This window comes from Cavia porcellus, unplaced genomic scaffold (genome assembly GCF_034190915.1).
Source record: "Cavia porcellus strain 051 isolate PalLab524CR breed Dunkin Hartley unplaced genomic scaffold, mCavPor4.1 scaffold_8, whole genome shotgun sequence".
Taxonomy (NCBI): Eukaryota; Metazoa; Chordata; class Mammalia; order Rodentia; family Caviidae; genus Cavia; species Cavia porcellus.
Window position 1 is genome coordinate 79,840,784 of NW_026947491.1, and position 25,507 is coordinate 79,866,290.

General features: G+C 42.8%; 1 protein-coding gene across 5 annotated transcripts in view; it reads right to left on the bottom strand.

Annotated features, from left to right (window-relative positions):
* The window catches only part of Poc1b (POC1 centriolar protein B), an 84,054-nt gene that overhangs the window by 32,058 nt on the left and 26,489 nt on the right, over positions 1 to 25,507 (bottom strand). For all 5 annotated transcript variants that reach the window (XR_010049400.1, XM_013159252.2, XM_013159253.2 and 2 more), the window contains 5 exons: positions 9,782 to 9,889; positions 9,544 to 9,659; positions 8,311 to 8,444; positions 6,190 to 6,258; positions 4,945 to 5,097 (listed from right to left, as the gene is read on the bottom strand). Coding sequence is in view for 4 of the 5 variants with exons in the window: in XM_013159252.2 (XP_013014706.1) it covers positions 4,945 to 5,097; positions 6,190 to 6,258; positions 8,311 to 8,444; positions 9,544 to 9,659; positions 9,782 to 9,889 (580 nt within the window). In the remaining variant the exon portion in view is untranslated. The remainder of the gene's footprint in view (positions 1 to 4,944; positions 5,098 to 6,189; positions 6,259 to 8,310; positions 8,445 to 9,543; positions 9,660 to 9,781; positions 9,890 to 25,507) is intronic.

Genomic DNA, 25,507 nt, shown 5'->3' on the forward strand with positions numbered 1-25,507 from the left:
GCCGCGCAGAGGCTCGAGGTGGACACCACACTTTTGCACGGGGGCAAATCAGAGGCGCTGGAGAAACTGGCGAGGGTCAGACGGTGAGAGCACCGGACGCAGGGGTCGGAGGCGCTGCGGTTCGGAAACTGCAGGACGGGGAAGCGCCGTGGGACAGTCGGGCAGGGCACCCAGGTGCAGGGCGACACCGAGGGCCGCCAGCCAACAGCTCTGCAGCTTCCCGCTGTCCCACAAGCTCTGAGTCTGCTAAAACCGAAACCGAAACAACTTCAGAAAACCTGAGGGCAACTCCCTGCCTTCCGAGCCTGGGCTAGCTGTCCAGGCCCTGCGCGCAGGCACTTTCTCTGGCGTCTGCTGCCACCTAGTGTACACAGGAAATGCTAATCCATGAAAATCGGTTTCGGGTTCATCGCCAGAAATAGGAATAGCTCAGGGGGAAAGAAGTCTAAATGACATGGAAAGAATAAACACGTATCTCTCATTTTAAAAAACCCTTGGTACGCTCTACCTATGAAAACTAATGTAAGAGACAGTACTGTCATGCACGGCGGCACGAGATGCCGCACATGAGCAGGACACCTCCCGACAGAGCAAGTTCGCACCAGCTCAATGAGAGTTAGTCAATGGGACTCTGGGGTGCCGGAAAGGGGGACATGGACGACCTCAGGGGTCCCAGGCCCAGTCCGCGTCCCACATCAGAGCCATTGGGCCACGGGACAGCGGCAGCTGCGCTACCCACCCAGGGCCGTCACCAGACTACAGGGGCCGAGGTGTGTGGCCGGCTTGTCCCCTGCAGAGCTGGGTGACGCGGGAGGATGCCAAGCGCATAGGTGCTTCAGTACAGTCTCTGCTGACTGGATGGCACTCAATCAGTGTTACAGAAGTGCAGTGTTCACCAAAGTGGTTAAAAACACAGCGTGGAAGCAGAGTCTGGGTTAAAATTCTAGTGCTGACACCTGCTAGCTTTAACTTACATGTGCCTCAATTTCTTTCTTTCTTTCTTTCTTTCTTTCTTTCTTTCTTTCTTTCTTTCTTTCGGTACCGGGGATCGAACTCATGACCTTGCTCTTGCTAGGCAGGCACTTATGTCGCTGAGCTAAATTCCCAGCCCGCCTCAATTTCTCAGGTGGATAAAAATAGTACTTTTATAGAGATTTTAAAATATATTAAAATACAAAGTACTATTTTTTAAAAATCCAAAACAGCAATGTTTAACATCTCATTAGAAGACTGAGATAAAAACCATATCTCAGAGTTGAAGACTTAAATTGATCAGGTATAGTTTTTCACACTGAATCATCACCAGACTTTTATCATAAAACATTAATATACACATATTTGGTCAAGTTAAAGGATATACTCCTTTCTGCTGAGTGTCATACAAAAGTTCATGTGCAAATTTATAGGTTAGGAACATCTCAAATGGCCATCAAAAAGCTGAAAACCATCAAAACATTTTATTAACAAATACTATTTAGAATACTGTTTAGTATCCTTTCTTGCAATATCCTACAATTCCCCAGGAGTAACTATTTTTATGCTGTAATGTCACCAAGACCTATCACTGTCCCTTGGAAGGCTTTAATGTCTTCTCAAATATGCAAAAAGGAAGGGACCACGCCGGAGAAAAGAGTCATGGACGTGTATTAAATTGTTCTTCTGAAAGGAAACTTTGGTCACAGGGAGCTTGTGACAGTGTGGAGAAGATAAGGCCAGCATCCATAGTGACATGCTGAGGCCAGTGTCGCCGGCTAGGCTAAGGTCTCCTGTGTGAACACTGAGGTCTCCCAAAGAAGGAGAAGGAAGAGGATGGGGGCGGGGGAGGAAGAGAAGGAGGAGGGGAAAAAGGGAAGGAGGGGAGGACGAGGAGCAGGCATTTTGGTTTTCAGTGTTTTTAATTAAGACAGAGTGCTCAGGCCAGGAACCAAGACCGTGGATGAAGAGATGGACCAGTGCAGGGCGGGCAGGGGTCTGTTTCACAAAGCAGGGGTTCAGTGCCCCGTACCTTGCTCCACAAGGCCCTCTCTTTGGGTGTTCTACAGAGCAATCTGGCTCATCTCCGCTCTGCCCGTGCAGGAATCCCTGATGTATATAGTTAGTCAGCTGGTGCTCAGATCTGGGACTTGGCCGGATTCTCTACCACCAGACGAGCAAAGCACTCAAGGCTGGCAAGGGCGTAGCTTTTGTAAAGCATCAAGGTTTGGTCCAGAAGAGTGAGACTGAAAACTCAAATGAGCCTTACGGAGAGCATGAGATGGAAATCGCAGGAAGGCTGTCTTGCTGCAAGCTCAAGCATCGAACACCCATGATTACCACAGAAAGAGAAAGTGAAAGAAAGAATCACTGGGGTGCTGCTTATTCTACACATCTTCATATTTGTTTTCTTTAAATCATGACTACTTAAAAGTGTTTGCAGTTTTTAAATATTTCCAAAACAGCATCTGAGAGTTCACCTCCCTTGAAAGCCAATGAAAGTGCTGCGGTCTGTTTGTACCACAAGTGGCTCAAACTGCCAGATGGGACGGGCACACTGTACCACCAGGGCTTCAAGCCGCGAGAACACGGTACATTTTTATACCTCTGCTTTTGGTGGAATTTTAAAAAATGAATAATTGATTGTTCACAGGTAGAATGCTCTCTGGGGCTTCATATCACAGGATCTGACAGTGTTTTTTAAAATTATACACCTAATTTAGGTGAGCCACAAAAAACAAGTCAGCATCAGCTGAACTCTATGGAAAGTCCGTTTTTAATTGGATTTTTCAGTGTAAATGTGAAAAATACAACTGAGAGTGGCTTTGAACAGCCCGGCTCCTCCTGACCTAGCATTACAAAGCAACCTGGCAGGTCTCCCGGCTTCCTGGATGCAGAGTCAGACTGGAGCTACCCAGACAACTTGTCTGGCTCCCTTAAATGAGCGGAGGCTGGTGATAAGTCACAGGGAAAATGTGCTGGGAGAGGGAGGATGAGGCCGAGCGGTGGTGGCTCTACAGCCCTGTACCCTGTGACAGTGACTGAGCGGGTGACAGGCAGCAGGGTGCCTTCACCTGATGAAGCTCGGCACGAGACCGGAGTTCAGAACAAATACCGAGAGTGCCAGAAACCACTCCAGCTTTGGTTACACAAGAAAAGAATACTTGAGTTAAAGTCTATTTCATGTTTATTTTTCATGAACATATGTGATCACATCAGATCAACACATACACCTATAATTGTACAAACTGAAGAAAAATGTGAAGAAGCACATGTTATATTCCTTCTTTCAGAGGGTAAAAGAAACAGGGATGCTCTAAGAAGCAGCATGCACAAGTAGTGAAACACTGTGGTTCATATCTTAGAAGGACCAGAAGACTGTCAAAGTGAGAAATGAAAAAACTTATAGCAAAGAACTGAAAATCAACACTACCAAGGGAAAACCGAAACAAATCCCAAGATACGGCTGGTTTAAACAAAAAATGTAAAAATAGCCCAAACAGTGTAAAACAAAGGAGGAAAAAGAGATACGTATATACACACGGAGAGCCAGAGACCAGCAGAAGTGCCCGAAATCACAGCAAAGACCAAGACAAAGGAAACCAGATTTAAGAAGTGACTGGCAGGGGCGACTCGGGCACCACAGGAAGCCCGTTTGGGGCCCACTTCTGAACAGTGAATGAGGCTACCGTGCGTCTTCCCTCAGGAGCAAGTCTCTGGGCTCGAATACCCGCTCTGAAAGCAAAGCAAAGCTCTGCGATGATTTAAAGACAATCAGAGAAACAGGCGAACAGGGAATAATGATTTCTTACATCCGCTCTCAGGAAAAGATTTAAGAAAAATCAAACAAAATGGTAATCGATGGAATAACACCGCTTTTCTAGAGGGGAAACTCAGCAAAGATGAACTTGCGTTTGCAGAGGGGACACTTACATCTGCCGGACCTAAGGGAATTCACCACCGAAAACCTACATTTACGCTGGGTGTGGAGCGCGGCCTGAAATCCAGCCCTGCGGGAAGCAGAAGCACAAGGGACTGCAAACCCAGTGTGGGCAACTGAGGAGACTTAGCAAGACCTCGGCTCAACAGAAAAGGCTGGGGGAGAGTTGGGATATAGCTCAGTACCAAGGGCCTGGGTTCAAGTCTCAGTGCCACAAAAAAAAAAAAACCAAAGCCAAAATAAACCATAAAACTAGAGTTACCCTGGGCATGGTGGTGTAGGCCTGTAATCCCAGCACTCTTTGGGCGCCCAGCCTGGGGTACAAAGTGAGTTCAACGCCAGCCTGAACCTGCACACCAGACCTGTCTCAAAAAGGCCAAACAACAACAACAAAAACCCAAAACAAACAAAAAAACCCTTATAGTTAGATAATATATCTAAAAATATATGTAGGCTAGAAATCAAATCATCTCAGTTATTAGATTTACTGTCTAAATCTTTTTACTGTTCACAATCGCTTTCACTATAAAAGGATTTCAAGATGCCCACTGCAATAACCATGATAAAAACCCTTGCCCTTTAGTACTGTTCTCATGATATTCATCAAGGGACCGTCCTAAAAACAGCCAGATGATAAAGCCAGTTCAGACTTCAGAGTTAGCAGAGGGCTCTGATTTAATTTCTTATTTCCTATTACCATCAACACGATTTCGTTCTTTCTTTTTTCTTTTCTTTTTTCTGGTACCAGGGATCGAACTCACGACTGCCTGCTTGCAAGGCAGGTGCTTATGCCGCTGAGCTAAATCCCCAGCCCCCAATCAACACGATTTCTTAGTTTTACTTCGAGGCCTTCAAGAAGTGAATATAAGAGGCTTTTAAAGTTATCACATAGTACCATATGCACCGAGTTTCATTTTATTAGTGGAAACAATTGACTTTGTCAGTGTGCTTCAGGGCAGGACTAGTTCTTACACACTTTCACAGCCCACTCTGATACAGAAATGAAGGACAAATGTGCACAAGATACTCACTTCAATAGTCTCAGCTTTCTCCTCATGAGGATGTGGAGTTCTTGGGTAGATATCAAGCAGATGTGGTGACGAATCAAAATGCAGTCTTTTGAGATTTCTTTTACTAAGATCTTTACAATGCAATGTATCAAAGTTAGTCCTCCATAGTAAGATCTAAGAAAAGTCAGTGATATTGGCATTTATTGTCTTGCATGCACAAACGACAGAATTGAGTTTTAAAAAAATGAATATAAAGATTCACCCCTCCAAGCAGTAAGAAGGTCAGCCACGAACACAGACATATTTCAGTATTGTTTCATGCTTCCACTGAGCTACATCCTCTGTTCCTTTTTGTTTTTAAGATAGGCAAGTCTTGCTATATTGCCCAGGCTGGCATTAAACCTATGATCCTCTTGCCTCAGCCTCCAGAGTAGCTGGGATTACAATTATGCACTACCATACAGCCTGATCATCCACTTTATTCATTAACTGTAGGCAATGTGAGCATTCTGGGAGGCAGAGAGAAGGAATGCAAGTCTCAGCCCAAAGACCCTGTCTCAAAATATAACAATAACAAAAATTCTACTACTGCTGCTACTGATAATATAGCCTGGGAATACAGCATAATGCCAAGGTCCTGGGTGTTTTTGTGTGTTTGTTTGTTTTTGTGTTTTTTGAGACAGGGTCTCCCTATGCAGTTCAGGCTGGCTTTGAGCTCACTTTGTAGCCCAGGCTGGTCTTCAACTCAAACAATCCTCCCACCTCAGCGTCCCGAGTGCTGGGATTACAGGCATGAGCCACCATGCCTGGCTCAAGGTCCTGGTTGAAACCCCAGCACTGCAAAAACAAACAAAAAATGAGTAAATACCTAAATCAGGCTCATTTCAAGTAAATGCAGATCTGCCTCAAATAGTTTAAATGGACCATCTTTAAGAAGAAACAACATTTGAAGAAACAAGATATACAGACAAAAAGAAATAATTCAAGTAAAACAGCTCCCCCCTCCTTGAGTAAATATGAGTTTCATGTATAATTCAGTGTAAAAATGAGCAAAAGAAAATAACTGCTGAATTAAAAAACTATTTGAACTGGAACTGTTTCAGCCATCAGACAGCAGACTTCCTGTCACTAAATTAAAGTATAAACCCAGCGATAATCATCTTAACATACACAAACTAGCTAGCTATACAAATCTTAGCTGAGGTCAAAGATTCCTTTATCACAGTCAGATTTCAAATCAAAGAGAGAATTGAAAGGTGTACAAACCTGTGTATCTGCACCTGCTGATGAAAACAGCTCTCCACCTTTTGAAAATGAAACACTAAAGACAGGTCCCTAAGAAAAAATAGGAGACAAAACACAAGTACTTGGTGGTGCTTTCTTTTTTCTTGTTTTTTTCTTTTTCAAATGCATTTTATTGTAAATGAAAAGAAAAAAAAATCAAAACACATCAATTGGGGGCAACAATGGTACATACAGTGTGCACTGTCATCCCCAAATCATTCCTTTGACCATCTTATGGTCAAAAGGACAATGAGTATCAACTTTTTATCCTAATTTTTGCAGACTATTTATGCATTAAGACTGATAGAACACACCTAGGTCCTAGCAACTAATGCTGGCAGAGTAAAGATAATCAAAGAACCAACTCGACTGTATTAGAATACAAAGGTGTTTAACAAAAAAGGAATACCTATACTAAAAATCCACAAGAAAACCATCTTTTCTCCTTTAAAGAAAAGCCCGCACACATAGAAAGTCATAATAGTTTCTGGCTTTCTGTGCTCAACCAATCAGCTACTAGCAGGAGGGGGATGATCCGGACGCAGGTGATGGGACCAAGGATACACAAACAACGCTCACTCCCTGGGCACAGCAGGCTCCACCGAGCTCTCCCATCTGAAGTGGGTAACAGCGAGCCGCTGAATGATTAAGAGCCAGACACAGGAGGAAAGCTGTGATGGTGAAAATCGGGACCACCATTAAGAGAACGATGACCAGGAGTAAGCACAAATAAGGCTGGAGGCCAGGCAGGAAGTTGCTATAATTATCTCGGTGGAAGAAAACAGAACTTAAAATTCAATTGAGAAATTAGCTGTGGGGTTGTACTTGGCACAGCCACAGGATGAACAGCCTATAGGTCAGATTTTTCAATCAAGAGAAGAGGGATTATTTCTCATCCTAAAAATACTAACATATTGTTTATTTTTAAAATGTGTCCTTAACTACACAAGAACAGTTTTGGGAAAAACATTTTGAATTTTTTAGGTAGATCACTCCACAGACTTAAGCTTCATAGCTTCATAACAGCTTCATGTCTAGACTGTGGACAGTTTCCTCTTCCTGTATAGTTTTGTTTTTTTCTCCTAAGATACTGGGCTCGTTTTTTCAATTGCTTTGTACTTCCTTCATGGATATTTCAATCCTTGGCCACTCTTACCGGCTGTGTTTATTCACACTCACCCCATGTGTGTACATCTAACTGAGCTAAGTCCATTTCTGCTTCACTCTCCATTGCTGCAGAACAAAAGATAAAGCAAAGCCGGTGACCAGCAGGGAACGCACAGGTAGAAGGGCTCCTGCCCTGCTAGGCCGCCAAGTCCTTCCATTTCCAGGTGGAAACAGCTCATGCTTGGTTAAGAGCAAGTTCCTGTACATTAAAATACGTGTTCTAAAAAATTCAAAGCAGGCTGACTCCCCACCGGGGAGGAATGCTTCACATAACTATATACATAAAAAATGTCTCCCTTTGCCTGCCCCACTTGGCTCTAAACCAGTGGAGAAACACGACAAAGAAATAAGGCTTATAAGCCAAGCTATCAGCTTTCTTTCCAATAAAAGGGTGTAGAAAAAGAACATGGCTTTCCTCTCCAAAGCAAATGGGTTCTCTGGAGCCCACGGCCAGAGTGAGTCAGGTCTGACTGCAGTCAAGGCATGCTGAGGAAGGGGAGCCTCTGCGTAAGAGGCGGGCGGCAGCAGCAGAGGGTGTGCACGGACGGCTCCCTGCCAAGCGCAGGGCCTGCGAGAGGCCGGGGCTACCTGTCAAACTCCCCTTCTCAAATAAGCAAAAGGCGTGCGGGAGGGGCGTGGGCGGCTGTGTCAGAGCCACCGGGACGGCCTCTGCACGCAGGAAATCACAAGTAATGAATGAACTTCTGGCCCTTTCACAGGCAACCTGTGCCACACACAGATGAAGGCGGCATTACTCAATTAATGGCCACTGGAAGACATGGATTTTGAAAAAACAGCATAAAAACAGTCTTGAAAGTAAAAACTGTTAGTGCTAGCAGCAATTTGTGGTACACCTGGGAAGATGAAGGCATATCATAAAACGGATTGAACTTCAAACAGGCATTATTTAAAACGTAAGAATCTCAGTGTTAATACCATATGTCCTTGAAGTGTGTATATGAGTCTTCCTTCTAGGAGATCCAGAATCTTAAGCGAAGCATCTGAAGAGGCAGTGATGAGGTAATTACCCGAAGGGTGGAACGAGACACAATTAACTCCACCGGAGTGAACTAATTTGCAGAAAATAAGGACAAAAATTCAAACAACAATTATTTACTATCACATGATTTTTAACATGGATAATTGCTTTTCTTTATAGTCTTAAAAAGTGCTTTTCTTCCCTGCAGAGAACACTTCTTAATTCCAAAGATGCTCCTTTGTCTCATTAGCAATATTAGTTTGAAAAATGATAATCGATTAGAGGCAGTGGCTCACTAAAATGAATAAATAATTTGGCATTACATTGCTTATGGTGAATGAGACAGGAAACTTTGTAAACGAGACCGTCAGGTAGACATAATCTGGCTGACTACGTAAGTATAACGTCTTTGGCTACATTACCAATACAATCAAGAGTCGGTTAGCATCAGCTGCTAGAAGGTGTATAACCTGTCCTCAAACGTCACAAGCAATTAGAGACTTGGGGTTAAGAGATGACACATGTGTGCAGAGCCGGCGTTTGAGAATTCATTTCTGGACGGCATCATCCTTCCAGCAGGAGGCAGCGCAATGCAGTCAGCAAGACTGTCTCTCCAGCAGAAAGACCAGAATCAGCTCCATCAATTACTTGAGCAAGTTACTCTCCTGACGCCTCAATGCCTTTATTTTTACAATCAGGGCAATGATGGCAGCTCTTAGAAATCTTCTGAGGGGTTAGCACAGCAGTGGCCACATGGTAAACAGCCAGTGGTAGCTATTACTTTAGCTATGTGAAGTAAATATAAACCAAGAAAGCCAATTCGCTTCTCTGTTAGTTTCAATACAAAGGCCCAGGTATATTAACAAGCTGTTTTCTCTGGGTTTTAATATTTACTGAGGCTCATATAACTCTGTAATTCAGAATTCAGAGCGGCTTTCTCTCCTTGAATTCTCTACAATGCATGCAACTATCTGAAAACCCTGCAGTAACGTCTACAGCCCTCGGTTCATGTGTAAAGCTGTTTTCCTTCCTCTCCCCTCTTGCTTCTGCTGTTACTTTCTCCAGTCAGCCCAAATGCAGCTCCCGAGTCCCCCAGAAACCAAGCCACAGTACTAAGCAGAATCAGACTTTCCCAGAGCAGCCGTTCAATAATTGAAAAAAAATTTTTTTTTTGGTGGAGGATTTGTTACCTTGATAGTGCTGGAGTAATTTGTTCACTCTTATATCCCAGATTTTCACAGTATGATCAGATCCTGCTGAAGCTATGCATGTACCACTAGGGTTAAAGTCCACATAATTTGCAAACCTAGGAAGAGAGAATAAGATGGTCTAATGTAGCAATTTCATTACCCTAATTTATTTAAATTGTTATAATGAAACATCTTCTCAGCAAACGGACACAGGGATGTAGAAACACACTGAACTTACCCTACAGAGTCTGAGAAGTTATTAACACACTGCTTATTTGTGGTATCCCAAATTTTAACTGTTTTATCCTCACTGCATGACACAATTAGTCTGCCATCAGGTGAAAATCTGGAAAAGAGAATAAAGAAGGTTCTGCTTGTGCCAGGCTCCTGACCACCATCACCCCACAGCTCCACACCACACAAGGGTCAGGCTGTGCACACACGTCAGAGGCCACCGTCACCGAACCATGCAGCCAGCACATCCTGCAGCCAGCACCTTTCTCACAGGAAGTTACACAGACTACTACGAGATCAACACACGCCACGCAGAGTAACGGTTCTTTTTATCCTTTTATTCAAACAATTTAGTTTCACGGCTTCTGCTCTAGGTTTTTCATTCACTCCCACACTCCTTCCCAGCCACGTATCTTGTGTTTTTTTTCTGTCTCTTTCCGGCATTACCCATATGATCGAAGAAAGTCTTTGTTGCTCATCTTACCGACTCTGTAGAGGAGCTTTTGTGAGAAAAGGGACTGGTGGGCTGAGAATGAAAGTTTAAGTGACACCACCAGCAAAAGAATCCATCTGCCCCAGCCTGTAACTTCCCAAGCTTGGGGAGCACGGAGAGCTCCCATGTACTGAAAACAGGTTGCTCATTTGGACCAAGCGGAAGCGCCTCCACGGGTAACTTATCACCCACACGCCCCACTGACACAAACGAGAAAAATCTCAGACACCTTGGCCATGCTTTCATGCTGTCTCTTCCTTTAACATCCTTTCCAAGTTTCTTTCTGTTTTCTTTTTTTGAGTGCCGTTTAAAAATAGAACAGAGGGCCAAACAAAACGGAACAAATTTTAGACTATTAGGAAACCATGAGCACTTATGTTTTTTTTTTTAATTTTATTTAAGGAGAAAAAGAAAAAAAGCAGAGAAAGGGTACAAGTTATACAGATTTACAGAAAAAAATAAACAGTAGGAAATCACTAGTTAATGGATTACATATTGTCATTTAGAAATACTTGTTCAAGTTACAAAATTAAAGCTTATAAAGTGGACATTCCAACAGTGAGACTGTAAACAGTTCTGTTCAATGATCCAACAAAACTCAGTAATATCATTATTTATCTTATACACTTAAATATACATGCAGTTATATCATTTAGAGCACTTTCTTTTCTTTTTTTTTTTTTTTTTTTTTTTTTTTGTGGTTTTCGTTTTTATCGGTACCAGGAATCGAACTCACGACTGCCTGCTTGCAAGGCAGGCGCTTATGCCGCTGAGCTAAATCCCCAGCCCCTGAGCACTTTCTTTTCTTCTCTTTTGTACAATGACAATTACTCATTTTGGGTTTTGTTGCTCCCACAGTTCTTATTACTTTTTTTGAAGAGAGTAGAACCAAATATGACATAACAGAACAGAGTCAGTCAAATCAAAAGGGTGAACATAATAGATAATGCAAAAGCATAATACAAGGTGATCAACAATGGTTACCAGAATGCCTCCCGCTCGCTATCTCTAATAGAATTGCCTATATCATCAGTTATAATAAAATTGAACAAAACACTAAAGAACAAAACCGGCAAAACCAAAACATTGGAGACATTATAGGTCTTCAAAAGTAGATAATAGTCAACCAGAATGGGCGTCATTATGAATCCCACTATCTTCACAGCTGTTGCCTAAACTTTCGAACCTGGTACTATCAAGCAAAACAGAATAGAGGAACATCAGTCAAAACAAGATGGTGAGAGCAATACAGGGCTTTAAATCAAGATAATGGAGAGTCAAAGTGGGTTACTATAATATATCCTGCTATTTTTTTATTTATTTTTCCCTTAATTAAAAGGATAAAAATAAAAAAGTAAATAATAAAATGGAGATTGAGATAAAAGAGGGCATAACAGCAAAACAGCGCAGATCAAAACATAACCATTTAAGCAAAATAGTGTTTCACCACAAGATAATCCCAACATAAAAGTAGTTACCATATTGTCTCTTTCCTTGAAATCTTTGAGTATAACTTTGTATACTGTAGCATCAAATATATCAAAACAATGTAAAACCATTTAAGAGAATGACAGTATTACAGGGTATTTAGAATCAACTAACAGAAAATGAACAATGGTTTCTGTATAATCCCCTTGTCTATAAAAGTTTTTGCTTTTACTATCATACATAATAAAATCCAGTAAGATACAACCTGTTTAGACCAATGGAGACAGAAGAACAAAAGCTTGATGAGACTTCAAAACAAGATGATACTAAATCAGTATTACCTATTAAGATGTCATTTTTTCCAAAATAGCTGTTCCTATCATCCAATCTTCTCTGCCTCATTTCTGTTGAGCTCTTTTTCTGTCATTAATTGTCAGTTTGTCTTCTTCATTTTGTTTTCTGGTCCATTCATTGTGGCCTCTCTGCCACTATTTCTGGATTCTTCGTATTTTTCTTTTTTAGAATATCCTGCAGTATTCTCTGTAGAGTTGAATTGGTGGTTGCATATTTCCCTAGTTCCTCTTTATCCAGGAAGCACCTTGTTTTTCCATCAATTTCCAGGGATAGTTGTGCAGGATACATCAATCTTGGCTGGAGATTATTATCTTTCAAAGCTTGAATTATTTCCCCCCACACTCTTCGTGATTTGATGGTTTGTGCTGAGAAGTCTGCTGTAATTCTGATGGGTGTTCCCTTGTAAGTGATCTGTTTCTTGTCTCTGACGGCTTTTAATATTCTGTTCTTGTATTGGATTTCTGGAATTTTAATTATATGCCTGGGTGTTGCTCTGTTTGGGTTGTAGGTGGCTGAGGTCCTGTATGCTTCATACAACTGAGTATCTTTACCTTTTGCTAAATTAGGAAAATTCTCCTGGATTATTTCTGTGAGTAGCTTTTGTAGTTCATTTGTTTGTGTCCCTACTTCTTCTTTTATGTTCTTAATTCTTAAGTTATAGATCCTCTTATCATCTTCTAGTCTTTGTATTATTGCTGTTTGTTTCTTTGTTATTTTTAAGAAGTTTTTCATTTCATTCTCCCATATTACAAATCTGCCCTCCAGTTCAGATAATCTGTCCGTAGTTTCTTTCAAGCTGTTATGCCAGTTTTCGATAGAGTTTTTAGTTTCCTGGTAATCTCTTTGAACCTGCTTCACATATTCTATGCTTTCTCTATTTTCTCCATCAAACAATTCTCCCCTCTTTTTCTGTTCTTCCATTCCACCATCTGTTTTTTCTTGGGTGGTGCTTAGCATTCCTCTAACTATTCTGCTTATTTATAGCTTCAGGTCATTAATAACTTCATTCCTGAACTTGTCTATGAGGCTCTGGAGATAGCGCTTTATGTCTATTGGTGCGGTGTCCACTATTGCCTGTTTCTCAGGATTGGGGGCTGAGGGGCCTTTCTTGTTGCTCCCTCTTCCCATATTCTTTGTTCCTTATATATGCAAGCATATATAGGAGGCCCACTTCCTTCCCTGTTGGCCACAGTCTGATTGAATTGCGCTGGCTAAGTGTTCCCGCCCACCGCAGCACACCAGAGAGTTATGGACCAGGCAGCCTATGTGGGGCCCGCCCCTCCAGGTCACCTTCAGGTGCTGGGACCTGGGCTGTGCTAGCCTACTGGGTCTCGGCCAGCAGCGTCCGTAGGCTAGGCACTGTTTACCAGTCCCACTTGAAAGGGGGATATGTGACTGAAGTCACTACAGTGCCTTGTTCCGGCAAGTCTGCCCGGTCCCAGAATGTCCTCTGTTGGAGCCTCCTAGATTGTGGAAGAGTCCCAGTTTCTCTGACTCACCACAGGTCGATGCATGGCTCCCCGCCCGTCCTGCTCTCAACTCCGTTCACCAATTTCCTTCTCAGAGCTTTCACGAATCTGTCTCCCTGCCAAGCCGATTCAGACGCATCCGCGGCGGCAGGAAACCCAAATCGCGGTTTCCAATCCCGCGGGCTCCAGCTTCGACGCTGAGGCTTTATCTGTTCCTGTTATTGCACCAGGATTGCATTCCCAGTTGGTTTCTCTCAGCCCAGTTCATTCTTGGGTCAGCAGGGCATATCTCCTCTCTTGCTTAGGATTCCTCACACCACACCATTCCTGGATTCTAAGCTGGGTCTTTCAGAGAGCCTCCGTAGCTGCTGCTATCTGTCCGCCATGTTCTCCCATGAGCACTTATGTTATGATTAACATTTTAGCAATAACAAAAACCAAGCAAGACCGAGTCAGGGTCATAGGCAATTTTATTTCAATTTCACTTGTAGTTTTCCTCTATGCCCAGAGTTCATCATTTATTAGAAGTCACCAGTTAGGGCTGTGGAACATAACTGAATGCTTTCTTTTTGTTCTCCCCGTTTTAAGGCTGACTTAAAAATAATTCTCCTCAAAGAAACTCTAAATCTGGTATTTATGGGTTCATCAAGTGAGAAAAAAAAATTAAAAAGACACACAGAAGCATAATCAAGTTCTCTGTAAAATAATCTTTAGAAATTCATGAAAATTATCTCATAAATTAAAGTCTTCCGTGCTGAGTAACTTATTCTGATTTTATAAGTATAATTTTATTGCTTTTCTGTCCTCCATAATATTTGTGAGAAGGATTCAAATATAGAGGACAGTATTATAGAAATGCTCCAAAGAGAGGAAACTAATTTTATATAGCTGCTGGGGAAAGAAACTCATAGTCTCATGAAAATAAGTTTCTTACTATCTATGACCAACTAATGCAAGGAATCAAACTATGTTCCTTAATTTATCTTTTTAAAAAATCAATGTGAATATTTCAAATTTTCAAAGATACTTGTAAGAGACAACATGATTCTTCTTTTTTTTGCTTGTACTGAGGATCGAACTCATGACCTTGTGCTTGCCAGTGCACTGAAGCCACTGATCTAAATCCCCAGCCCTGATGACATGATGATTCTTACATCTTAAGAAAGCAAAGATGAAGAAAAAACGTTTAATCAAGTGGAATGACTGGATGATAATAAGAAACACACTCTGACCTTACTGGCTAAACCCTACCACTCACTACACTGTTAGCCCATCCACATGACTGAACACGTATGTCCTAGAGGGACTTATAACACTTTACCTACACTGCTGATTTACTCTTCGGAATAACCCTGTAAACAGGTGCCAGGGCTTGACTCAGTCTACAGATGAATCAGCCAAAGCACACAAGGAATAGGAATGGTGCCTGCCGGGGCCACACCCCAGCTAGTAAGGACAGGCTCCAGACTCCACCCAGGCCATTTCCGCAGTGAACCTTCTGAACCACTGTGCTTTCATGTCTGGTAAAAATGAAAGTTTCTTCTACTGGCCAAACTGTTTAGAGAGCACTAAAATGTCTGGGTGGCTGCTACGTAAACCACACACAGCCGTGACGGGCTCAGGACAGCGGTTACACAGCACTCTTTAAAATGGGCTGAGTGCACCGGTGGCTGTCCCTGAGGAGGGGATGGTGGGAGATATTTATTTAGAGTCAAAGGTTTGCTAGCCACTGCCAGACTGGCCCTTCGAACTGCTCGGACAACAGGAATGTAACTGGGATGGAGACTGATAGGATAGATAAACGTGAAGGGTTTGGAGAGTAGCTCGGGAAGGCTCGGGATGGCCCTGCCATCACAGGGCCTTCTCTAGGGAAGGAGGCGAGGGGGCACACAAATAATGCACTCTTGGGTAGTGATACCAAAAAAAATCAAACTGTCATCAGAAGCTCAGTAGAGGAAACAAGATTTTTAAGCTCTTGTGACTAAAGAGAAAAGTAGGTTATCCTCCCTAGCTAACGCACCCTGAGCAGAAGGGTCAGAGTCTGGGAGTCATCTCCCAGCATGACAGAAAAGGGGGAGAGCAGGCCGTGGCCAGGAGGAAGCTGGTGCTGGAGGAAGGGCGGGTTTGCACCGACAGTAGAGATCTGGGCAAGGAGCAGCTGAAAGTGAGGCTGTGGTTGGTATTTCCTCCTCCCCTTTCTTTATAGGGATTTTTTTTTTTTTTTTTTTTTTTTTTTTTTTTTTTTCAGGTTTGGAGCTGAGGACCGAACCCAGGGCTTCCAGCTTGCTAGGCAAGCGTTCTACCACTGAGCCAAATCCCCAACCCCTCCTCCTCCCCTTTCTGTATAATTAGGGACATCAAAAAATAAGCTTCAAAAGAAGAGGCTTTCTTTGCCTTCACTTTGATGAGGCAAAGTTAGTCCTTTATTGTCAGGGCTCAAGTAACATCTAACAGGGCTGTTAATGCTAAGAATGCTCAGAGAATATAAAATTTCCACCAAGAATGAATAGCTTTCTAACCGTAATTTAACATCACCCAACAACCTTATAAAACCTCCAGAGAGTGCGTCACCCAGGTGGCGCTGGTTGGCGGGGACTGATGAGTCAGCAGACATGAACTGTCTACAAGGTATTTGGAAGTCCCGAGCTACTCTCCAAACCCTTCACGTTTATTGGAACTAGTTCCAGAGAACAAGGACATTCTTGGACTTCTTTCTAGAAAAATTAGTTCTTATGTGCTCGAGTAGCCCAAATTATCACATGACAGTCCTTTAATGTGGAGTCCATGGAGTTTCTAAATTTGTATGTAAGACTTTACGCTTATATTCAGAGTCACATTTTCTTTTGCTACTGAACTAAAAGGGTCCAGAAGGCATGAAAAGTTTTAAGGTATTTTCATAAGAAATCTGAGTCTCCCTAGTTTGTTCCTCTTCCTCCTCCTCCTCCTCCTTTTTTTGTGCTGGGGATCAAATCCAGAGCCTCTTGCATGCTAGGTAAGTGCTCCTCCACTAAGTTATACACTTAGCTCCCTTTGCCTGTTTTTTATTAAAATATACTTGCTATAAAAATACATCTCCAGCCTCAGCGCTCTGAGACCAAACACGGCAGGTACCATAAGAAATAAATCATTCGTGTGAAGAACTCTGAGGCAAGCAGTTCTTCAGTAGGGGTAAAAACCAATGAAATCTGACTACTGAGCAAGTTCAGAGCTCTGAATTCTAGGGCCAGCTCTGCAGCTGCCCATCTGTGTGACGGTATGAAACTCACTACCACACTGGCCATCCTTATCGATCTGTGTAATGTGGGAGCTTGGATTGCGTTCAGATCTAAAGTTTGCATATGCACATTAAAAAGCTGGCAGTCTTAAGAGTCTGCTTTGATAGGTTTTGGTGTTTATACACTGAAGGTGAAGCTCAAAGCAACATTTTTTTTTTTTTTTTCAAAGAATTGGTCAGCATTAGGAGAGAAGCCAACTGTCGACCATGGTAAAGGGTTCATCAATACAACTGGCAAGAGACAAAAACCGAATGAAAACAATACAGCAGTGAAGTGTGTCAGGAAACGCGCTAACTGCTGGGATCTCTGGCTGCGCCCCCCTGCACACTGGGCGTCCCTCCCTATGATCCCGCAGGACCTGCAGCCCTGAGCGTGTCCACGTCGGCTCTCCTCATCTTGCTGTCCTAATACTCCTTCGCCACAGCTTTTTCTCAGTGGACGGTTTCCAGGCGCCACGCGCGATTCCCCTCTCCTCTCCGTCTCCACAGTGTGCGCCACTATCAGAGCCTGTCTCCCACCATAAATGGCCTTCGACTCCTCCATTCTCCGCGAGCAACAAAAGCCATTCTTCAGTCTAAAATCATATTGGGTCATTTTTCTGCTTAAAAACCTGCGATGGCTTAGGATTTTTCTTGGGCAAAATTCTGACATCTCTGCCCTGGACCTGCCTCTCCCATTTTGCATCACTCTGCTCCTCCTGGCACAAAGCCCTTCTCCCTTGGGCCCTCGCTCTTGTCTCAGGCAGTTCATCACTGTTCTTCCTAACACGGCGCCTGGAACTGAATAGGTCTCCGGTCAATACTTACAAGGAAAAAAATCTTTTTAAGGAAATTGACTAATTCTATATTTAGCCAGTGAAAGTTATTATTTAAAATACTTTCCATATACTAAAAAAATCTTCCCAAAGCAATGGACACAATACGAATATACTTGAAGCCAGGACTGCATGACAGTGCCAGAGCCACATGCAGGCAGTGGAAACATCTTTCAGATTTCGATCTCTGCCTAGAGGAAAGTTAGGAGGTTACAAACCGTATCAAACTGCAGCAGCCCGCAGCAGTTGCGACTCCGCAGCCGGACCAGCAGGGGAAACAGCACAGCGTGATGTGCTACCACACTAGGGTGGTCAGTAGGTTAGACACATTAAAAGTACTTTTCATTTAACAGTATTTCCAAATTACGGTGGGCTTAATGGGGTACAGTCACAGTTGAAAAAATATCTCTATCTTATCACCATTAAAATCAAACACTGCATTTCAGAAAGTCAAAAGATCATTTCCAATACTGTAAATAACTGATTGTTACTTCTAAAATTAATGCTGGGAACCAAGAATGTTGGGAAAGTTCTCTCATTCTTACTTTCTTTTCCACCATAAATAAATACATTACCACATAATGTACATCATTTTTAAAAACCTTCTTGGTTTTTTAAAGCATTCTTGGTTTCCCAGCCTGGGGTTGAGCCAGGCATGGTGGCACAGTCCTGGACTCCCAGCACTCAGGAGGCTGAGGCAGGCGGATTAAGGGTGCAAGATGCAAGTTTGAGACCAGCCTGGGCTACAAAGTGAGCCCAAGGCCAGCCTGAACTGCACAGTGAGACCCTGTCTCAAAAAGACAAAAATAAATAAATAGATAAAAACAGAGAGTTGCAACAATTTAATTTTTTTTTTTTTTTTTTTTTTTTTTTTGTCTTTTTCCTTTTTATCGGTACCGGGGATCGAACTGACAACTGCCTGCTTGCAAGGCAGGCGCTTATGCCTAAATCCCCAGCCCCAACAATTTAAATTTTGAGAAAATCTTTTGTTACTAAAAAGTGATAATATTCCTTACATACCTTGAACATATACTTCAAGAAATAAGTGTGCTCTTCACTAATACTTTCAAGAAAAATTATTTTTTTAAACTGAGCAACATAGTTGGGGATTTAGCACAGACGCTCAAGTGTTTGCCTGGTAAGCAGGAGGTCATGAGTTTGATCCCTGGCACCAAAAATACATACATACATACATACATAAATTTCAGCAATATAAAAAAATGTTAAAGTTGCAAAATCTCATCAACCAAGCAGAAGTCACATTTAATATTTTGTATGTGCTAGCTACTTCATCTTCTGTTTATACATAGGTCATGTATTTAATCATGAGTCTGAATGTTTTCCTCACATCTTATAACATGGCCACATGACAATTTAGTTTAATTTGGGAAAATTCTTATCATCATAAATTATGCAGAAAGCAAAACAAAAGAACAGGATAAATTACTTGTTGAGGAATAACTGCAATAAAAATTGATATTTGACAAATTGATTTCTAAAAAGATTAACTTATATTTCAAAAGCATAAATATATTTACCAATAGATGGACTAAAATACTTCGGTAAGTTAAGATGCATGGTTATAAACATTGTTAGCCCAGGGAATTAAACTGTATTCATTTCCTCACACTAGTGTGCACCATCCCAGTGCCACAGAGTCTTGTATCTAGGAGTAACTCCTAGAAAGTACAGGGCAGAGACACAAAGAACTTTAATTACTTAAGTCCATGCATTTTTAAAAAAAGCAAATACTAAGTGGAGAAGCAGCTGCTTTGTTAATTCTCTATGTTCACTTAAATACACTGGGAGGAAGAGTAGCATCATCTGGACAATTTCTAATGCTTAGTTTTTGAATTCCAGTACAATATACAGTGTGAAATAAAGATTCAATTTTATATTTTAAAAATAGAAACCTCGTCTGCCTTCCTAATCACATACTAAATAGACCATATATTTCCCTACTGGTTAGAAATGCTGTCTTTATCACAATTTTCCATATGTAATGGGTCCGCTTCTGGAATATTCCCTGGTTTCCCCTTCCTATACTGTTATCACCATAGCTTAATTACTATAATTTTATGGTATGTTTCAAGGTGGATTGGACAAGTTTCCTCCAGTTTTTTTTTCCTGTCTAATAATCTGAGCTGTTCTTACATACTTACTTATTATATTCATGTTGAATTTGAAATTAGTTTGTCAGGTTTCGTTAATGCCTTTGACAGAACTTCTAGTACCGGCCATGGGAAGGGGAAAGTAATGACTACCACACTTATCCCCTGTTCTAGTCTAGGGCTTACAAGGGAAAGGATTTAACACAGAGCACAAAATTCATAGACTTATTTTATAAAATAACATTCACCCAAAGTGTCAAATGCAGAGGAGTGCAGGAAATCTGCCCACACAGTACACACCCAAAGAATCCAGCTGAGGGCCTGGATGCCATGGCAGTGTCCTCCACGAGTCCAGCTGGAGGCCTAGAGCCAAGGACAATGTCTCATGCAAGTCTGTATTCAGGACCTGCCCTGGGAAGGCCCAAAGGTGAGAGGTGGAAGCTAGAAAGTCTGTGCCAGTGAGATGAAGGATCTGTATCAGCAAGTGGAAAGATCCGTACTGGAGCCAGGAAGCTTCACTCAGAGTAAGGACCAGGGTCCCCCAAAACAGCCACAGACATTCTCAGCAACAACGCGGTCCCTAGCTCCAGACGATGACAACAGTCAAACTCGTATCAGGAAAGCCAGCACGACAAGCTTCTCCAGGGGAATCAACAGCACCCCATCTTCTTCTCCAGTTCTTTCTGCTGTTGGCAACACTCCTCAGGTGGGCCTTCCACACCCAGCACCACGCTGATTCAGTTCAGCAGGGTGATACAAGCTGCCCACCAGCTGTCAGTCCACCACATTCCCCACTGTGAACAACCACACAACTGGCAATATGTGTGAAGCAGTTGTTTTTAGGCACTAGGCAAGGTACAACACGGAACTGTGAATCTTGAGAGATGAGAAATTTGTAAGATGAATAAAAAGCCCACCCTACATTTCTCTTGGGAGCACTTTCCAAGCTATGCTACAGGGAGAAGACAGCAGTCACACTGGGCAAAGGAACAAATCCATTCAGGGGTGCTGGAATTGAAAGGAATGGAATTTGGAGGCTAAGATGTGAAAGAGGAACTATAGAGAATAGAACCCTGAAACTGCTCTCCAGGAGGCCTCCGAAGTCCAACAAAGCTGCTTGGGTGCAGGGCAATCAGACTTGGCAGAGAACAACTCCTGGGAGGCTATGAGCTAAACAAAGGTGACAGAGCTTACACAGGACGGAGCGATGGTTCATTCCGTCCCGACTTTGCTGAACTTCCCAGGTGTATATAGCTGAGATCCTAGTAACAGCCAAATGACCCTATAAGCCATGAGTAAAGACTATTCTAAATCCATCTGACAAAGGCAAAATAATCCAAGTGTCAACAAATTCTGGCTGTGCCAGAGGAAAGTTTTCTTATCAGACTAAAACTCTTTAGAAAACAATAGCACAATCTGTATTCTCAAATATTTTGCAAGAGTTGAGCATACAATACAAAAAGACTAACACAGGACGTATAAAGAAGAAAAAATTCACCTAGACACTGCAGAGATGTTGGAATTAGCAGGCAGAGATTGTGAAATAATGATTATAAATATGTTCAAGGAATTTATTCATTTATTTATTTATTTATTTATTTATTTATTTATTGTGACAAAGTCTTGGCTGGCCTCACACTCCTGGGCTCAATTTATCATCTTCCTGCATCAGCCTCCCAAAGAGCAGGGACTCCAGATGTGCCCCACTCATGTTTAAGGATTTAAAGGTGCACATCATGAATGGACTTACAGGGAATCTTACCAGAGGAATGTACGTTAGGTTTAACAGCAGATTGGACAACACACACACACACACACACACACACACACACACACACACAGAGCTTAGGGAAAGGCCAGTAGCAACTGTGCAAACTAATTACACAGAGGAAAAAACAGCTTAAAAAAAGTGAACAAAGGCAATATACTGTAACAATATCAAGTGGTCAAATGTGAATTTACAGTCTCAAAAGGAGATGACAAATTAAGAAAAATAAATATCAAGTCATAGATCCAAACACTTCAGTGACCTAAAATAAAAATATATAATACCATTCCTAGGTTCAAGTTGCTAAAAAAAAGAAAAGAAAAGAAAAGCAGCAGAGTATGATTATTACATACAGGAAAATAACAGTGAAAATGACTTCTACCTTCACATACGCAAAAAGCCAGTGAATCTGAAGAGACTGGAAAAATGCATCAGCCCATTTGGACTAAGTTGCTCAGTAACTGAAGACTACAGCCTGGGTGGCTTGTATACAACAGAAATTACTTCTCACAGCTCTGGAGACTGGGAAGCCCAAGCGTGCAGTGGGGTTGCCTGGTGACGGCTGGCACCTTCTCAGTGTCCGCGGATGGTGGAAAAGGCAGGAGTCGCTCTGGGGCCTCCTTCACAGGGACACGGATCCCATTCATGAGGGCTCTGGCCTCAGGATCTGACCACTTGCAAAGGCCCCGCTTCCTAGTAGCATTACCTCTGGGATCAAGACTTCAACACATGGATTTTGGGGGACGAAAGTATTCAGACAGAGATGGTTAATTTTAGGTGTTAACTGGACTGGATTAAGGAATATTTTGAAACCTGGAAAAGTATTACTTCGGGATGTCTGTGAAAGCATTTCCAGAAAGTATGTAGGTCTGAGTAGGCTGCATGGGAAATTGCCCTCAGTGTGTATCATGGAATTTGCCAGGAACCCTAAGAGGACAAAAGGAGAAGGCAAAGTGGTCCTTCCTCTGGAGCACAGGAACAACAGTCATTCCCTGTCTTGAACATCAGAAGCCTGGGCTCTCCAGATTCTGATCCCCAGGACCAATGCTAGTGGTCAAGGTCCTGGGCTCACAGGTGTTCAGTGTTGACTGAGTTACACCTTCAGTGTTCGTGGTTCTAAGGCCCTTGGACTTCAGTTGAGTAACCCTTCTCCGCTGTTGCAATCATGTGAGTCAATTCCTAATATATGTATGTATATAAATATTATTGGCTCTGTCTCTCTGGAATCTAATATATGGACCATAGCAAATGACAAGTTCAAAGTGCTAAAACTTATGCAAGAACCTAAAATTATGTATCTCAGCAAATCCTAGTTAAAGGCAAACAAAAAGCTGAGAAAAGTCATCAACAGAAGACTGGCAATATAAAAAGTGCTAAGTGAAGTTTTTCAAGCTAAACAAATGATACCAGATGGATACCTGGACCCAGATAAATGCAAAGAAGAGTGTTAGAACTGGTAAATATGGAGATAAACATAAAAGACGTTTCTTTGTTACTTTCCTAGAGAGACAACTGGCTGCTTAACGTGTTGTGGGGTTACATCATATGTAGAAGTCATCAAAAGTGAGTAAATGGAGATACATTTTTGCAAGTTCTAATGTTACATATAAAATATCATAAAATTAACTCCAGTAGACTGTGCTAAATGAGGATGCATTCTGTAACTGCCAGAGGTTACCCCTGAACACAGAAATAAGACACGGAGTAAAGCTAAAATGTCAGTAGAGGAGATCAGATGGGATACTGAGACCAAAAGAAAAGGAGGGTAGAGAAACAAGACACAAATAGGACAAACAGAAAATAGCAGACCAGGGGACTTCAATCTAAGTACGGGACTAGCATCGTAAACTAATATGGACTATCAACTCCATTTAAAAAGCAGAGTGCAGTCTCAACCACTTAGAAATAAAGTTATTCTCTGATAGTCAAATTCATAGAATACATTCAATGCATGAGAGTAGTTATCTGTAGTAGCGATTCCCAAACCTATGTGTGAATGTGCAAGATAACATTTCAACAGCATCTCAAGGTGACTTCAACTGGCATGTGAAGGTGGTTAACAGCTGGTATTAATTGGCACTTCACATTCTTTAACTTTACCCTCATAATGATGGCATGAGGAAAGGACTTCCATTGTTCCCACTTTACAAGTGCAGACTGAGGCCCAGGGAGGTAAGATATGTGGCCAGAAGCATACCCTAGGGAGTACACGCTCCTAACTAGAAGTGCTGCTTCCCTGCTGAAGCCAGTCAACTGTACTGCCTCACTGACAGGTACACAAGAGAGAGGCACCCAGTAAAGCAGGAGGCCACGCAAGCATGACTCCATCCTGTCGAGAGAGGTCTCACTGTCAGACCTGACCATGCAGCTCTCTTTTAGGAATGCACATGTGGAGGAGATGGGCTTGTGTAACTACCCAAACACCAGGCAATGACTACGGGAAAGTTTTTAACAAACTACCCTTGCTGTAGTTCAGAGGCTCACGGAGCAGCTCTCTGATTATATCTGATCCTGTCCTAACCAAGACCCGAAAAACTCTACATCCTTGGGCAGTCGGCATTGTCACTGTAAGGAAGTAAACTGGCACCTGGTTTATGTTCCAGACCGCTAAGTTTATAAAGTAATGACTCAGTTCCTGGTGAGGCTTTCTCACCTCTGGATAGAGAGGGATGACAGGATTTTGAATCATGCAGACTTCTGGAAGGGAGTCCTGGATTAGCATCACCTCATCAGAGCTAACTTCTTGGGAAGATGCACAAAGATTCTGGGAGAATGAGACTGAGGGGCCAATGAAGCCACCAGACACCTGTCTCACCTCTCCTTCTGAGCGCAGTAACATGAGCCGAGAAGATTATGGTAAAGTAGGAGAAAGAATCTGTAACTGTGCTGTAGAGACATGTGTGGGAAGCTGCTGAAACAGAGGAGAACCACATTAGGTTAAACCAAATGCTTTATCAAAGAGCACTCCTCCCGAGAGGCCTCTGCAGAGTTTCACATGAATCACTCATTCCAAGTTGTAAGGACACAACTGATTTTAAAAAAAAGATAAAGCAAGATAAATTCTGTAAATACCAGGTGCACCGAGAAAGCAGCTTTTCAGTCTGAACAAGGGTCAACCAAAACAGGCAAGGAAAGCAACAAAGCCACATAAACGTCTCTGCGGGCACACACACGTATGGTCCTCCTCATTCTGCTGAACAGATCCACAAAAATGACTCTGCTCTGAAGAAGCCTGAGAAAACCACCACCAAAGATACCTGACAGCAGAGGTCCCTTTCCTTCAGAGCCCCGAATTCCTCTGTGGCCCCCAACCCTGTACCTAACAGGGATCCTCACACCGCCTCTCCCGCTCCCTCACCTCAGTCAGGGCTTGGCTCCAAGGTCACTCTGGCACCACTGTATGGAAAGAGCCCTGCCCAACCCCAGCGTTCTCTGTGTCTCTCCTGAGCACGTATTAATACACCAGCGTGGGGCCCTCTTTAGTAATGAAGGCTCCGTGAGAGCAGGAATTCTGTCTGCCTGTACTTTGTCCCATATCCATAGGTTCAGACCGGTGCCCAGCAAGAGAACAGAATAGGAATAAAATACTTGGAATTCAAAGTCTATCTGGGAAGAGAGGGGACCAAGAGACGCTGACCCAGGGACCTCCTAAGCAGCACGACACGGAACCTCCCTAAGCCCAGCTTGGAGGGTGCGGAGCCCTCCTTAGTGGACGAGATATAAAGCAGGAAGGGCAGAAGCCGGGGCCCCAGGAACGGAAGCAGTGTGGGAGGGCTGCGTGCTTGACGGCCCCTGCACAGACGGCCCGGTCAGGTGGACAGTGAAGGGACAAGAGGAGGACAGGTAGCAGTAAAGGCAGGGCACACCTGCCAGAGAAAGGGGTCCCTGAGGGGTCTGAAACCAAGAAACAGCATGGCCAGATTTGCTTTTTACAGAAGCAGCAACAGGAAATGGGGCGGGGATGCAGGGGAATCTGTAGCGGGGAGAACGCTGTAAAGATTTCTGCACAAAGGCCTGT